Consider the following 15,432-nt stretch of genomic DNA (forward strand, 5'->3'; position numbering starts at 1 on the left):
ATTCCAACCAGGTTTTCTGACCCCAAGCCCAGCCTCATCTCCAGTAAAGCTATAAGACCAGCAAAGCTATAAGAACCTATTGACCAGCAAAGCTATAAGAACCAAATGTCCACAAGAATCAACATGTATCCTAACATACAATTTATATTTAGAAATTAGCAGGGCTTCCCTGGTGGCGCAGTGGTTGAGAGTCTGCCTGCCGATGCAGGGGGCACGGGTTCGTGCCCTGGTCCAGGAAGATCGCACATGCCGCGGAGCGGCTGGGCCCTTGAGCCATGGCCGCTGGGCTTGCGCATAAAAGAAATTAGTGAGCTGAAATGTTCTGTAAAGCAAAGGAGGAATTAGGTCTTCCTTGACAAGGAGTGAACTGAGGCTTTGCACAACTGCATAGAGAAACGCTGGACTGGGAGCTGGGGGAGACAGGGGTGCAGACCCCTCTACCACACTCACTCACAGGGTCATGTGAAAAGGTCGCCTGTTCATTCTGTGCCTCATGTGTGCTCAACATTTTAACACAGAGTCTGGACATAAGTGGCAGCATCCCCTGTTCAGAGCCTGTCATTGCTGTCACTCTGCCCCCCCTAACTGTTCTCTTCATTCTCCCTCATCCCCATTGTCCCGCAAGTCTACATTTTCTGACTCCCACATTTCCCTGTTTTTTCTGTCATAACTCCATTTTGTCCATCTGAAGTACAGCAGCCCGCTGGAAAGTGAGTGTTTAGAGATGGATAGAGAGAAAGCATTTATTATAGAGAATGCACTGTATTTAGATGAAGGGTGTTGCTATGGGCCATTTGCTGCAACGCATAACTTTTAAAGCAGATTCATCATATTCTTATGGAATCATGAACAAAACTCATTATTAACAAAACATTCATTTTCAAGGTTAAATAGTTTACAAGTCTGTATTATATAATCAGATTGGTGATTTCAGCCATTGAACATACAAATAGGGAGAAGATGACTCAGTGAAGGTCTGAAATGGGTACAGTTATAAATCATACATATATATGGTAAGTCATATCTCACAAACACAGAGCCTTCTATATCAGGGTTTCTGGTTCCTTCCAAGACACGGGTGAAATTAACAGTACTCAGCCACCATGTATGTTAAGTACAGCATTTCTCCATGATTGATATTCTTCAGTGCTGCAAATGATTTGGGTTAGTAAAGTGATAAGGAGGAAGCTATTTCATTTGGCTGACTGTAACTGAAACTCTACTACAGTGTCTAACCAAATACAGGTTTTTCCTCACAAAACAGCACAATTTGGAATTAGGTTCCACGATGATATAAATGTCCCAGGCTCTTTTTTGCTTTCACTTTTTAAAAAAAAAATATTTATTTATTTATTTATTTATTTATTTATGGCTGCATTGGGTCTCCGTTGCTGCGTGTGGGCTTTCTCTAGTTGCCTCGAGCGGGGGCTCCTCTTGGTTGCGGTGCGCAGGCTTCTCATTGCGGTGGCTTCTCTTGTTGCCGAGCAGGGCCTCTAGGCGCGTGGGCTTTAGTAGTTGTGGCTCACAGGTTTAGTTGCTCCGAGGCATGTGGGATCTTCCCAGACCAGGGCTCAAACCGTGTTCCTTACATTGGCAGGTGGATCCTTAACCACTGCACCACCAGGGAAGCCCCTTGCTTTCACTTTTATGGACGCAAAATAGTCACTTCACCTCCAGGCTCTCATCCATTTCCCAGGCAGGAGGAATAAGAAGTGAAATCATGAGGAAGAATGCGGTAGCACTTATTCCAAAAAACCCCAAAACGTTCACAGAAATTTCCCATTTATAACTTTACTTACATCTCAGTGGCAGAAACTGTATCAGATAGTCTTCATATTGCACAGGAGTTCACGAAATACAGTTCTTCAACTGGGCATATTGTCACTTTAAATGAAGTCTAGGTTTCATTAAGGAAGGAGGAAGACCAGATTTGGGGTAGGCAACTTATACAGAACTCCTTCCCTGGGCCCATAGAATATGGTTTCCTGGAGCTCAGTCTAGTGGAACACAAACAGGTAATGGGCAGTTGCAACCCAGGTATTGTAGGCTGTGATGAAATCATAATTCAGGTCACAAGGCACACTCCTGAATGGAGAAGATCCAGAGTCCACTTCGTGAATTTAGCCCACATGGAAGGCATATGTACTCAGTTGGCAGACACAGCTCTTCTTTATCTGCGAGGACTACACTTGCTAGGGACAAACTCCCCAAGCTGAGTAGCCAATCACACCTACTTCCAATTACTCCCTTCCTTGGCAGCACTTTGACCTCATGGAAGCTACTGAGGAAGCCCCTGGGCTGATGGCCCTGTGTCTCTCCTCCTGGCATCACTGCTTCCAAGATCTGTAGGCCAGCAGAAACCGAATGTATTAGTTAGCATACAAATGCAGACACATGCAACAGAGGACAGAGGATTTAAACAAAGTACAACTTTCTCTTTCATGTAACAAGCAGATGGTCTAGGAGGATGACAGTTCTGTTCTATGCAGTCAGGCGGGACCCAGACTTTTATCTTGTTGCTCCATCCACTCTTTCTGTGTGGTACAAAATCACTCATTTTCCAAGCAGTAGGATGAAGGAACACGGTGAAGGAGAGCTTGCCTCCTAGCTTTAAGAAACAAAAGGAAGCAGTAATTATTTATTCTCTTATCCCATTTGTTGGAATTTGGTCACATGGCCACACATAACACCAAAGGAAAATGTAATCTTTCTTTTGAGCTGCTATGTCCCTAGCTAAAAAACTGCGGTTCCTATTACTGTGAGAGAAAGGAGAACATTGAGAGCACTGGGAAACAACTGACAGTGTTCACCATACTGAGCTACAAAGCAGAGGAACTCAGGGATTCTCATTGCTATGGTCCCATCATTACTGTTTCAATTATCTATTGTTACACAGACTGTGCCAAAATTTGGTGGCTTAAAAGGATTCATTATTTTTCATGATTTTATGTGTCAGGACTTGGGCAAGTGAGTTTTTGTGTTCACAGTTGATTTTTGGGGTCACACAGAGCTGGCTGGAGCATGTGATGATGCTACTCCACATGACTTCTCCCTTTCCCTCTTCAAATAATCGATTACATTAGTCCCAGCTTCTTCACAGCGCAGTGAGTGGCTGGCTTCCCCAAGCTGGCCCAGAGCTGGCAAAGCACTTCTACCATGTTCTATTCGTTAAGGTAAGTCATAAGCTAGCCCAGATTTAGGAGGAAGATGACTTGCTCCAGTTCTTGATGGGTGGAGAGGCATGTACTTACAGGGAGGGAAGGAATGTGTGGTGAAGACTGTCTGCCACTTCTGGAAAACTACTTACCACACTCGCCAAACATAATTTGGAATTTTGATTCTTTCTGCCCCTCCCTTCCCTCACCCCCTACAACTGTAAAAGGCAGAAGGTAGAGGCGAGCTGGTCCTTAAGCAATTCCCCACTGTTTTCATTAAGTTTCATTATCACTAAGAAAAGCAACTCTTTTAAAGCTTTAAGGGGCATTTGGTTTATTTAAAGCAATGTTTCTCACCTAAACAGACCTTATAGCTATGTATTTATTTTTAACATATATTAAGAAAAAATGGCTAACACATCAAAACCATACTTCATAAATATTGCCACGACAAAACTAAAAGTAAAATCTAGTAGTAAATCTAGTAGCAAAGACCAGCTCTGCCACCTTTGGTCGTTTCACTCACTCTACAACCCCTGAGCTTTGTGCTTCACACCACTAAACACTCCCTGAGTAGAGGGAAGACTGACCTGCCCCTGGAGTCCTGGAGAGGCCTATCATGGAAGAGAGAATGACAGGGCCCTTCAGTTCTGCAATGGCCAGAAATTTTTTCTGGCACAAGGATCCTGTGAGTTCACAAAGCCGAAGAAAGGCCACCTCCTCAGCTTCTAGGTCATAACTTGGCCCCAGGCAACAGACTGACACTGGGGTCTAAATGCTCTGCAACTCCCACTGGCCCCTCATTATGACTTTCCCCTAGGTACGTCCACGGTGTCTTTGACCATTTCCTCATCAAGTAGGCACAGCAGTAGGCTGGCCTGAGCTTTTAAGCTTAGTCAGCTGAGCCTCATTCCTTAGGTCAAGCTGTCCCTAAGTCAAATTCCACTCCCACCTTCAGAGTCGACCCTTGGTTCTGACAGCCACTATTGCCACAACGTTTAGCTACTATGTACACAGCAGCATTTGCAGCACTTGGTATTCTTGGTATTGGGAGGAGATGGGTCAACAGTGGGGCTGAAATTTGAGAGTTTGATCGTATCTATGGACCCTCTTCCTGAGGGGAAAATCATGCATATACACAGACAAACTAGGGAGTTTACAGCCTCCCCATCCCCTGAATTCCATCCTTGAAACCCAGGTTAAAGCCCCTGATTTTATGGGCAGCATGAAGCAATCAGTCTCTAAGCATTGCTGCTAGTCAGTGCCTGCAGGGCTCCCCAAAAGAGGAATAGCTCAGGCCAGGTGTGTCTACATCACCATGCCTACCAACCAGTTCCAACCACTAAATGTGCCTGGGGCTTTTGGTTACTTCTTTCAGCCTTGGTAACTTTGCCCATTGGTAGTATTGCTGATCCTTCCCCAGCAACCTACAGACATCTGTGCCACATCTGAATCCCCTAAATTACTCACTGAAAACAGTGGCCATGTCATGTCACTTCGACCTCTGGAATGAATCATTCCCTTGGTCTGGCCCTGTTTGTCTTTTCTAGGGTTGATGTAACATTGCCTCCTCAGCTTGCAGGGGCCAACACACACGCAACACAACGCTCAACCTCCGTTCTGGTCTTCCTAAAGGTAAATCTGATCACATCATTCTCCCTAAGCCCTCTGTATCGCCTCAGATTGGCCCTCATGCAATCAACACTGCTCATTTGTACCTCATCCTATCCTCCCACGATCTCATGCCAATATATCAGTGCAAGCACTCCACTTCCCAGCTACTTAGAACTAGCTTTAATCCACGAGAAACCCTAATCAACTTTAAGTCTCTGGGTCTTTGCTCCCTTCATTCCCTGTTGATGTTCCATCCTTTAAGGTCTACTTAGGACATTTCCCTTCATATGTAAAACCTTTCACAATTTGTGCCCCTATCACACTTACCTCATTTGTACTGCTTTTAATTCATGTCTCTCTCCCTTATTGAGCTATGAACTCCTTGAGAACAAAGATCATACCTAGTTTTTTAAAATGGTGAGCAACTAGAGCAGTGCTTGGCACTATGTTAGTTGAAAGGATGAAGACATGAAAAAAGAATAAGGGCAGCTCATCCCGCCCTCTCCCATCCTCCACTCTATTCCTTCCCTCAGCCCGTCCTCTCTCTGAGCCCCTTCCTCTGTACAAGGTGCAATCCCACCTGACTGCAGAGACCTGCTCCCTTCAGCTTCTCAGTTCATCCATACTTAGCTGGATGACGGCATTGTGCATCCAGGTACAATCATCCACACTTCTTTCTCTGCATCCAATCTATACACTTTTTCATCGCCTCTGCCATCTCCTGGATTCAGAATAATACCCTATCTCTCTACCCCTATAACACTCAATACTTACTCTTTTTAGCATTTCATTATATTACATTTCATTGACTTTTATCTGTTATCCCACTAAACCATGGTCCTCCTGCAAGGAAGAATAATGTCTAATTTACTTAGGTGCTCCAATGACTTGCATAGGTCCTGGTGCTCAGTGACTCTAAACTCCCATTTAATTGTTCTATTTCCTCTGTGAAATCCTGAAAAATGGTGAGTCATCCCAATGCACTTAAACACTATGAAAGAAAGCTGTTTTTTGAGTTCTATGTTTTGAAGAGCTAGTGGTAAAACTTTTTTTTTTTTAACCTTTCCATCATTTTTTCTGACTTCTTCTAAGGGGTCCTATCTTTGACTTTTGGAATAATAAGACATAAGTCCTGTCTCTTCTTGCCCTTAGATCTCCCCAAAGCCCTCACTGAAAGTTCCAGTATACCAGTGCTTTTCATACTGCAGTGTTGATACAAATGATCTTTCGATCTCATTAAAATGCAGATTCTGCTTCAGAAGGTCTGAGATTCTGCATTTCTAAATAGCTCTTGGATGGTCTGAAGGTTACAAGTGGTGCAGCAACACTCTGGTCTTAAACTATTTTCACAGAATAGGGCGTGAATCCCCTCACCTCACCGTCTTCATCTTTCTTCTGGGTAAGGTTGAGTTTGCCAAAGACCTCTTTCAAGTATGGTGGCATTTGAAGTTTTACCACACTCCACTTAGTGTAGTAAAAAAGTGGTTCATTGTAAAGAGTACCGGATTTTAAGTAAGGACACATGGGCTCGAGCCCAAGCTCTGCCACTACCAACTATTTGACCTTTGGTAAGTTGGAGAAAATAACTTTTCAGTCTCAGTTTTCTTTTCTTAAAAAAAAATTGGCATCCACTACATCAGTAGTTGGAAGGATCAGAGGATCATGTAACAGTGTAAGGGAGACCATCAGATTTGTGGCTGTGTACCATGTTTTTGGAGCCATTATTTAACTTCTATTATTGCAGTTTAAGGTTTCACTGGTTCTTTTGCCATTTACATCGAGAGTTGCAAAATCAACTACCAAACACCTGAAGTCTTTAATAATAATTATTATCCAGTAATATCTACTAGGTACAAGGCACTGGGCTAGATCTTTTATACCGACTTTTTAGAAATTTTCACACACCAAAAAGAAAAATAATTTTTTTCTTCCTTTTTTTAATAGCCAAGGCTGGCTGAATATTACTTTTTGGCTTCTGTTCCATGTGTACCCATCAGGGAAGACATTCTTCATCAGAGAATATCCTTTTCAGATAAAGTTAGACTTTTTAAAGGTCAAAGCATGTGACAAGTTGCCCTCCCCACACACCTAAAAATTGGTGGTCAGGTCACAGCAGAGAGAGAATTCCAGGATTCTACTGAAAACATGTTGATATGGCCCTGAGTTTTCTAATTAGCGATATGAGAGATTTAGACTAAGTCATTTCCAAATCTTGCTCTCAAAAGCCGTAAGGATTCTAAGAGATGCCAAAAGCTGTGGGCCTGGATGGGGGAAGGGAAAACATTCCCTAACACATGTAGATGCACACACTAGCAGCTTGGCTCGTATCTGTTTAACATATTGGGTTCCAAGCATGATTTATTTGAAGAAATAATTCTGCTTTAGTTGCTCCAAAAATGTTTGAGAGCCGTTTGAACTGTAGTTGCTATGGCAACTTATGACTCATTCATTCTGTGAAAAATCTGCTTGTCCATAGATATGTAACTTAGTGAATATCAAAATACATGATGAGTATTGGGAGATATATGTTATTATTTTCCTTTCTCTAGCCCAGGCTGACCCAGGGGCTCTTTTTCAGTAGATTGGCTGCTGGTAATTTGGAAAGGTAGAATGTTTCAGATAACTTATTTCTATTAAAAGGCAGAGTCCTGCTGAATGCCATGCTTGGCTCATTGACCCTAAATACCCAGCAGCAGCACTTGTAAGTATTCAATCAGTATTTTGGGGATTTGTGTTCCCAAGGGTATCCCATATGAAGAGGTTTCAAATGCTCTCATCTACACCATTTTTTTTTTTTTTAATAGGAAGAATTGCTGTGTAAGAAACTTAGAAAAGATTTTTGCTTCTCGATTTTTGGCTGTGCAAAATTTCAATTTTAAGAACTCAACTTCTCTGGCCCAAGAAATTCAACTGTAAGTTTAGTGTAGCTTAATTTTCAAAATTTGGGGTTATTTTGTATTTAATGGTTTAAAAAATTGAGTTCTTCAACATCACTCCCAAATCATCCAGCTTAATCAAGTATTTACAGTTCTAACAGTGAGAAAATCAAATCTTGCGTAATCTCTATCCTTAAGAACATACAGTGTTCATGGGGGAAGGGTATGTTTTCTCCATTATAACTCCAAGGTAGAACCATGTATTCAGAGGGTGTTAAAGAATGAATTCCACTACTCCTGGGCAAGGAGACACAGACACAAAAACAACACAAGCCTACAATTGCATTCTCTAAATTCTAGAAATATTTATATGATTGTTTCTTTGTTAACGAATTCATTCATTTAAAGAAAGGGGCTGACCCTACTGTAGAACAAGCTGTGATCTGCTGCCTGGACTCAGAGATGAACAGGCAACATGTCCCACATACAGAACACAATTTAGGAGGAAACAAGTAAAAGTATTTAAATCTTGAATAAAAGTAACTTAAATTCCAAAAAAGAAATAAGATGTTCCCAGTACACGTCACTATCTTGTGGCTACTTTTTGTTACTGTTTTAATTTTTTACATTAACTAAACTTTAGATTTCATTTGGACATCACCAGTTTTTCCATTTATGTCTTCTTGCCTTTCCTGGATGTAATCCAGGGGTTCAGTTTCCCAAGTCTTCTCTGATCTGTGAGTTTCTCAGTATTTTCTTGTTTTTCATGATCTTGACAATCTTGAGAAGTACTGGCCTAGTATCTATCCTGTAGAATGTCCCCTATCTGGATGTGTCTGATTTTTTTTTTTTTTTTTTTTCTCTAATGACTAGACTGGAGTTATGGATTTTGGGGAAAAAACCCATAGAGGTATGCTCTTCTCATCACATCATATTACGGGGTACAAGACAACCACATGATATCACTAATAATGTTAACTTTTATCAGTCGATTAAGATCCTGTCTGCCAGGCTTTTCCTCTGTAAAGGTACAGTAGTTTTTCTGAACTTTTCTTTTTAGAAGCTAGTCATTAAGTCTAGCGCATCCTCAAGTGGGGAAGGGTTAAACTCTAATCCCTAGAGGGAAGGGTAATAAAATTCTAATGGTTATTTGAAATTCTTCTCTAAAGAATATTTGCCTCTTCTCTCCTATTTTACATTTATTTATATAAATGAAATTTATTGCTATTTCCTTGTATCAGTGTGGATTCATGGATATTTTATACTTTGGATTATAATCCCATTATCCAATAGTACATGACTTATTTTGTTGCTCAAATCATTCCAGCTTTGCCTGTTAGGAGATGGCTTGTTTTCATTATTTCTAAAATATCATTTATAAGAGATTCCATCTAGGTCAGTTCCTTCTAACCCAATACTCTCAAACAGTAGCTGATCCACAATGATCTCTATTACCTATCCTAACAGTTCTTTCCTGCTTAATCATACTGGAATTTATTCACATTAATACCTTTTTAGCTCAACAGGTCTTTGTCGTGAATTTATTGCTTCTCCTCTTGATATTGAAGAAAGTTACAATCCATTTGAACAAATCAGGTTGTATGCCCAATGGTCCTGTTACTAAGCTGTCAGGCTTAGTTTTTGCAAGGATTTGTTACACTCTAATAATCCATTTAGCAGCGCAAAATAAATACACGATTCCCTTTTTTTTGATGAAGAAAAGCAAAATTTTAGCTAGAAGTCAAACAGTGACCAAAAGGGTCATAAAACTAATAAAAATCTAAGGAGATTATTTGTATGTTGATGCTTCTTCCATGGCACATTTGTAAACTTCCACAGACTTATTTTCAGGTAAGCCTGCATACCTGTTTTTTGATAATTTGTTTATGATCTGTTTGATTCTCCTTCCTGTAGACATCTGCATTATTAACATTTTCTTGATCTTTCATAATGCCAATTTCTCGGGAAAAGGTCCAATTATCAGGATCTAAAAGTTATCAATTCTGCTATGATTTTTTTCCATTCAGCCACACCCAAAATGACCATTCACAATACCTGAAACTTTGGGTTTTTTTCTATATGAATCCAAGATAGCTGCCCTCCAACACACTGGGTCTTCAAGTACAAGGACTAAATTAAAATGTGCTTACATAGTTTATTTTTAAAGTAATTTAAAATACAGTGTAAACATACATTAAAGATACTGTGGCAATTTAGATATGGAATAACATGAAGTTATTTACATGTTTGTATATGTATGCGTGCATATATATACATGAAGTGCAGATAAATACAAGACACTACAAAATAAACAAAAAATTCAATATGATAATTTACTGACAATCATTTTCATCATATTTATTATTTAATTTGTTATGTTAATGGCTGCAGACAAATTCCTAATACTGAAATATGTCATCTAAATATTTAGCTTTTATATAAACTATAGTACCTCAAATTTAACAGTATATAAATAGGATTCAAATTAAAAAACAAAACAAAACAAAAAAGAACAGTCGTCTTCCCTGCCACACTCCTTATTTATTTGTAAAGGCTTCAGCTAAGAGTTCAAAAAGACTCTTGAAATTGCAGCCCTCAATATGTGATATCTCAGCTTTTAAGCATACATCATGACTGAAGATACAAAGGCAGATATAAAATCTCTAACCGCCATATAAAAAACAATGCACAGTTTTAATCTAAGAGGCAATGGATTCAAGTCCAGGTTGGGCTCTGGAAGGGTAAAGACCATGGGAAACACTGCCAAGAGATGGTAAAAGGGGAGAAAGTGATCATCTAATTAAGGTGGGGTAGGCACCCTCCCCAACACTGAAGGTCCTCACGTGGCCCTGAACATGACCATCGTGGATGATGGAGGATATTTATGTTTGTGATAACCGTAAATGGCCCTGCCTTTTGAGACTCCTCAGCAAGCACACAGACTCCATTTTCTCCCTATGGCACCAAGAAAGGAATGTTCAACCTCTGAACCTGGCATCTCTCCCATGAGTGCCAAGGAAAGAGTATAACCTGTTGGGTTCCCTAAGTCATGAAATAGCTTCTAAACTTTGGTCTAGAATATGCGCATCAGTTTTCTGTCTGTGGCTTGCTGTGAGTGCTATCAACTTATTTGACATCTGTTATTTAAAACAGTGAATGCACCTGCCTGAAAAAAAGTGAAAAATCCTATTTGTTGATCTGATCCTCTAAAAGACCATGTCATTCCTAAGTGTGAATTTGTCTGAGGTCACTACCACATAGATTTGAGGCACAGAGATACTGGTGACAAAAACCAGATACAGTGAATATGGTTAGGAGATGTGAGACTCGTTGAGAAATACCTGAATTAAGTCTGTGGATCAACGGGAGACAGGTAGGATACAGACTATTCAGAAGTTTATTCAATAGACTATTCACCTGGAAAAAGTGTTTTGAGTTTGTACCAAACAAGGTAGGAGGGAAAAGTAAATAGCAATTTCTTGTACCAAACAAGGTAGGAGGGAAAAGTAAATAGCAATTTCTACCCTAAGTGGGAAACTTTTACTAAAGAGGAAAATAACTTCTAGACAATAATCATGTCTCTGTCTTTTTTCTTTACCAGGAGATATGACTTTGGGGTCCAATTCCCTGATCTTAGGACATAGTAACAGCTGTAAATTACAAATGTATTGTAAAACCAAAGAATAAAATCTCTTCCTAAATTGGTCCACCTCCTCTAACTTCAGTCAATAGAGTACAAATCAAGATGGGGTTCTAAATAATTAAGGCATCCCAAATACATAATTGGGGGGCATACTAAAAATTGAAGTTGTTTGAAGAAAGGCTCTGAGGGACTCTTCTAAATCAGCATCCATGTGAATGATATCCTCTGCACATCAGACACGGACAGACCTGAAGATGAGGCTGAGAGTGAAGAGGTCGGCAGGTGCTGTCTCCACAGGACTGCAGGGCCAGATTTACTTTCCTTACATCATGGTGGATTTTTAGGAGGCACGCCACAATGCGTAAAATCAATTATCACAGAATAGGAACAAACTCCAAATCATTATGTCTCTTTTCCTACTTTTGCTATTTGAGAACCTGGATAGTTTGGGATTGTAAGGTGCATTTAAAAAAAAATCTCCACCCTTCTTGAAAGAGCCACTGTTGGGAAGCCTGATTATGCCCATTCACAGTGCAAGGCACAGAGAGCCAACACAACTGGTAAAACCACTCTCATGTAACAAGGAGAAATGGCACTTTCTCATACTTCACAGACTTTACAGGAATACAAAGATTATTTCACTGCTCAGACATTTACACACAATAGAAAAAGCCTTCAGTTAACTGACTAGTTCCTATAAGTTGGTGGCATTACAGCACAACAAAATCACCTGTAATATACGTAAAAGTTTTGTACTCGAGGATTTTTTCACATAACAGATGAGATGATTGACTTGGACTCATCAATCTCACTCTCATACTGATTATACTGTCAGCAGTGATTAGGGCACCCACGTTGTGTGTTTCAAAGGTGTGCATATGGCAGTTCTAACATATCTTTACTATGTCTCTGAAAAGCTAAGGTTTCATTATTGAAATGCTGTTATAATTTCAAATGTGATCCTCTTCTAGTGACTGGCATTACCTTCTTGTGTAATTAATATTCTATGTGATTTAGAACACATATCCTGATTTTCCCAATGCTCATAAATACGTTTTCTGTTGGAAACATTTCTAGGGAAAAGCAGCTTCAGTCTATCCCTAGCATATGGCCATGACTTGCTTCCACACACAATCAATATGAAGAAAAGAGACTATCCTCACAAATCTGTAAGATTAAAACTTCAAACAAAAGCACAATTTGAACAAGCATTTTTGTAGTCTGTTTCAAAACAGGGACCGTATCAAGTACTGCCACAATATATGCCTCAAAGAGAAAGGAGAGGGGCCTCACGCCCATGTCTTTAACAGCAAATGCTTTAATTCCTCACTGAGCATCTGTGGAATTAGCTCACAGACAACTCAGAGGCAGGAACACTCTGGCCTGTGTTAAAATAAAATGAAGGTTGAGATTTCTCTATGCAGCAGCAAGTGAAGTAGGACTCTGAATCACTTTTTGGAGTCAAGTTGGTCTTTGAAAGAAAATCAATTTGCCTTAAGAGGCTCTAATTTAGTAGGATGCCAGATGCTTGCAAGGGTGCTTTAACTGAGGGTGTTTTAGACTAAGGGACTGGTCTACTAGAGAGATTACCTCTGTTCCAGCAGAGGGTAGTCAGGGTGTCATTAATACAATTACTATTACTAAGGACCACCAAGGATCCAGAGACCAAGAAGTTCTAGCAATACAAAATTATAGTGTAAAAAATCAACACTAGCAGGTAAAAAAAAAGGAGACAAATGTATCAGATTTTTTCATTATATTACTAATTTTTACAACATTAAATATTTCTTATTCCTTTATTTCAATGCACTGGTATTTCTTTCTGGTTGTGATTCTGCCTACTGTTATTCTCTTTACCTTTAAATCCTAATCCATTATTCCATTTTTAATTTTAAAAGCATACATGCTCCAAGGCATAGTTGTATATGTGTGTGTGTATAATTTAACCTATTGACTCTAGAAACATTAATTTAAAGAAGAGATTGAGATTACAGATCATAATATCACGTAAAAAGAACTGTCTACAGTCAATACCTGAGTGTCTGTACAGTGAAGAACTCTGAAGTAAGAAGTAAAATACTGTGGCCAAGGGGGCCAGTGCTGTGGCAGTAGATGGCAGGGAACCAGCTTTTTGGAATCTTGAGAAGAAAGGCTCTTTGCCATATGCAGATATGTATAGAAATAATATGAGGATTATTAAAATAGAAATAATTTAAATAATGATTGATGAATGATCAGATGTTGATGGTAAATATAAATGGATAGTAAACACCTATTTCTATGCCCTATAAATTCAGTGAAATTCCTAATAAAGGCTGTAAATTGAAAGGCATAACAGAAAATTATGTATGACTTTATTACTGCTAGAGATGATGAAACAATTTCAATCTCTGGTTCAAAATAATTTAAGAATCTTGTACCTTTATGTTTAGATTATGTTTCAACTAAGCGTAGACTTTAGAAGGCATAGTGTCCCTACCACTGTCTTAAAACAGCATCTTTATCATTTGTAGGACAATTTCTCAAAAGCCAAAATTAGATATCAATAAAATACTTTGACACTTTACAGAGTTACAAGTAGAATTTAAGTTGTATGCCTGTGTACTGCACTTTTACATTGTTTTCCTATTACTGTAATTATACATTTGTGATACCCCTACAATGCTACCAGCAGAGGATATGTGCATATGATTTATCAGTATTTATATGTTAATGGAATAAAATTTCATAAAATCTCAAAGTTATAAAGATAGTTTTACACATCCTCTAAACCAGGGGTCAGCAAACCATGACCCATGAGTCAAATCTGGCCTGTCACCTGTTCGTGTATGGCCCATCAGCTAAAAACATTTATATTTTTAAATGGAATTTTAAAAGTCAAAGAAGCTTAATATTTCATGACACGTGATAATCATGATTTTCAAATTTCAGTGTCCTGAAAGAAAGCGCAGTATTGGTACACAGCCACAGCCATTTACATGTTGTCTATGGCTGCTTTCTGCTACAATGGCAGAGTGGAGTAGTGTAATGGAGACCACATGACCTGTTAAGCCCAAAATATTTATTATCAGGCCCTTACAGAAATAGTTTGCTGAATCCTGCTCTAAGCCCAGAGAAGGCATCTGGAATGCTGGATAGAATGTTTACAGTGGAATCAGTGTACGACCTAATTTGGTTTCATTTACAGACATCATATACATTACTCATTACTGCTTTTGAATATTATCATCTACTTGGTAAACAAATAAAAATAAACCTATGTTAAGAAAAACTCGTTATTTCCTTGAAATGTTTAGGACCAGCAAAACAATCATATATAAAAGCAGTATATTTTTAAGAAAAAATAATAAATGAACAATTTAAATTACATTTTTTAGTAATGATTTCAAGGTTTCTCAGAGAACACCAGACAGTAAAGGGCAGATTTCAAAAGTCTTATAGCAGATTTCTGGTTTCCAAATTTCTGGGATATAGTACTTAACACAGTATTTGAGATTCTATAATTATTATGAAAGAGACATTGTGGAGAGTTACTTTTCCAAAAAAAAAAGGGGGGTGGGGAGGAGAGGATAAGCTATTTTAAAATATGAAACTAGCCAAAATTAAAAAAGAATGGCAAACAATTTAAACATTTTTTCCTTTTCCATTAATAGGGAGCCACATAGTCTGCTGGTGTAAAACTTGGTAGAAATTGACTGTTTTCATTTTAGCAGGCTGATCCCCATATCTGTGTCAGATAAAATCATAGCACTTATTATTTGTTACCATGGATACCATGAAGATACTGCCATCCACTAAAAAGTATTAGAGGAAGACAACATAATTTTCTGGGACGAGTCCTGTTTTGCCTTCATATGTTGCCTTCAACCATCCTGGTTCCACTGATGGGTACACTGGCAAAAATTAAAATACATAAAGAAATATCACTCAGTCAACATTAGCTTCAAATAATTCTATACACAAATGGGTAAAAATCCACATCAGATTGTATGCATATATACTCAAGCTGTCAAAACAGTGTCACAGCACCTGTAAAGCTGGAAATGCCTTTTGCATTTATATAATCAATCACTCTCTCTCTGACACAGGGGAGGAAACTGGGGTCTAGAGGGATTTGATGCATTCACTTGTACAGGTATGAGAG

General features: G+C 39.0%; 1 protein-coding gene across 3 annotated transcripts in view; it reads right to left on the minus strand.

The window, feature by feature from the left end:
• Nucleotides 1–11,134: 11,134 nt before the first annotated feature.
• Nucleotides 11,135–15,432, minus strand: part of ARHGAP42 (Rho GTPase activating protein 42) — a 282,644-nt gene continuing 278,346 nt past the window's right edge. For all 3 annotated transcript variants that reach the window (XM_082845548.1, XM_082845547.1, XM_082845549.1), the window contains one exon: nucleotides 11,135–15,181. In XM_082845548.1, coding sequence (XP_082701674.1) covers nucleotides 15,093–15,181 — 89 coding nt within the window. In that variant the 3' untranslated portion in view covers nucleotides 11,135–15,092. The remainder of the gene's footprint in view (nucleotides 15,182–15,432) is intronic.

The sequence above is a fragment of the Leucopleurus acutus genome, assembly GCF_964270905.1.
Source record: "Leucopleurus acutus genome assembly, chromosome: 8".
NCBI lineage: Eukaryota > Metazoa > Chordata > Mammalia > Artiodactyla > Delphinidae > Leucopleurus > Leucopleurus acutus.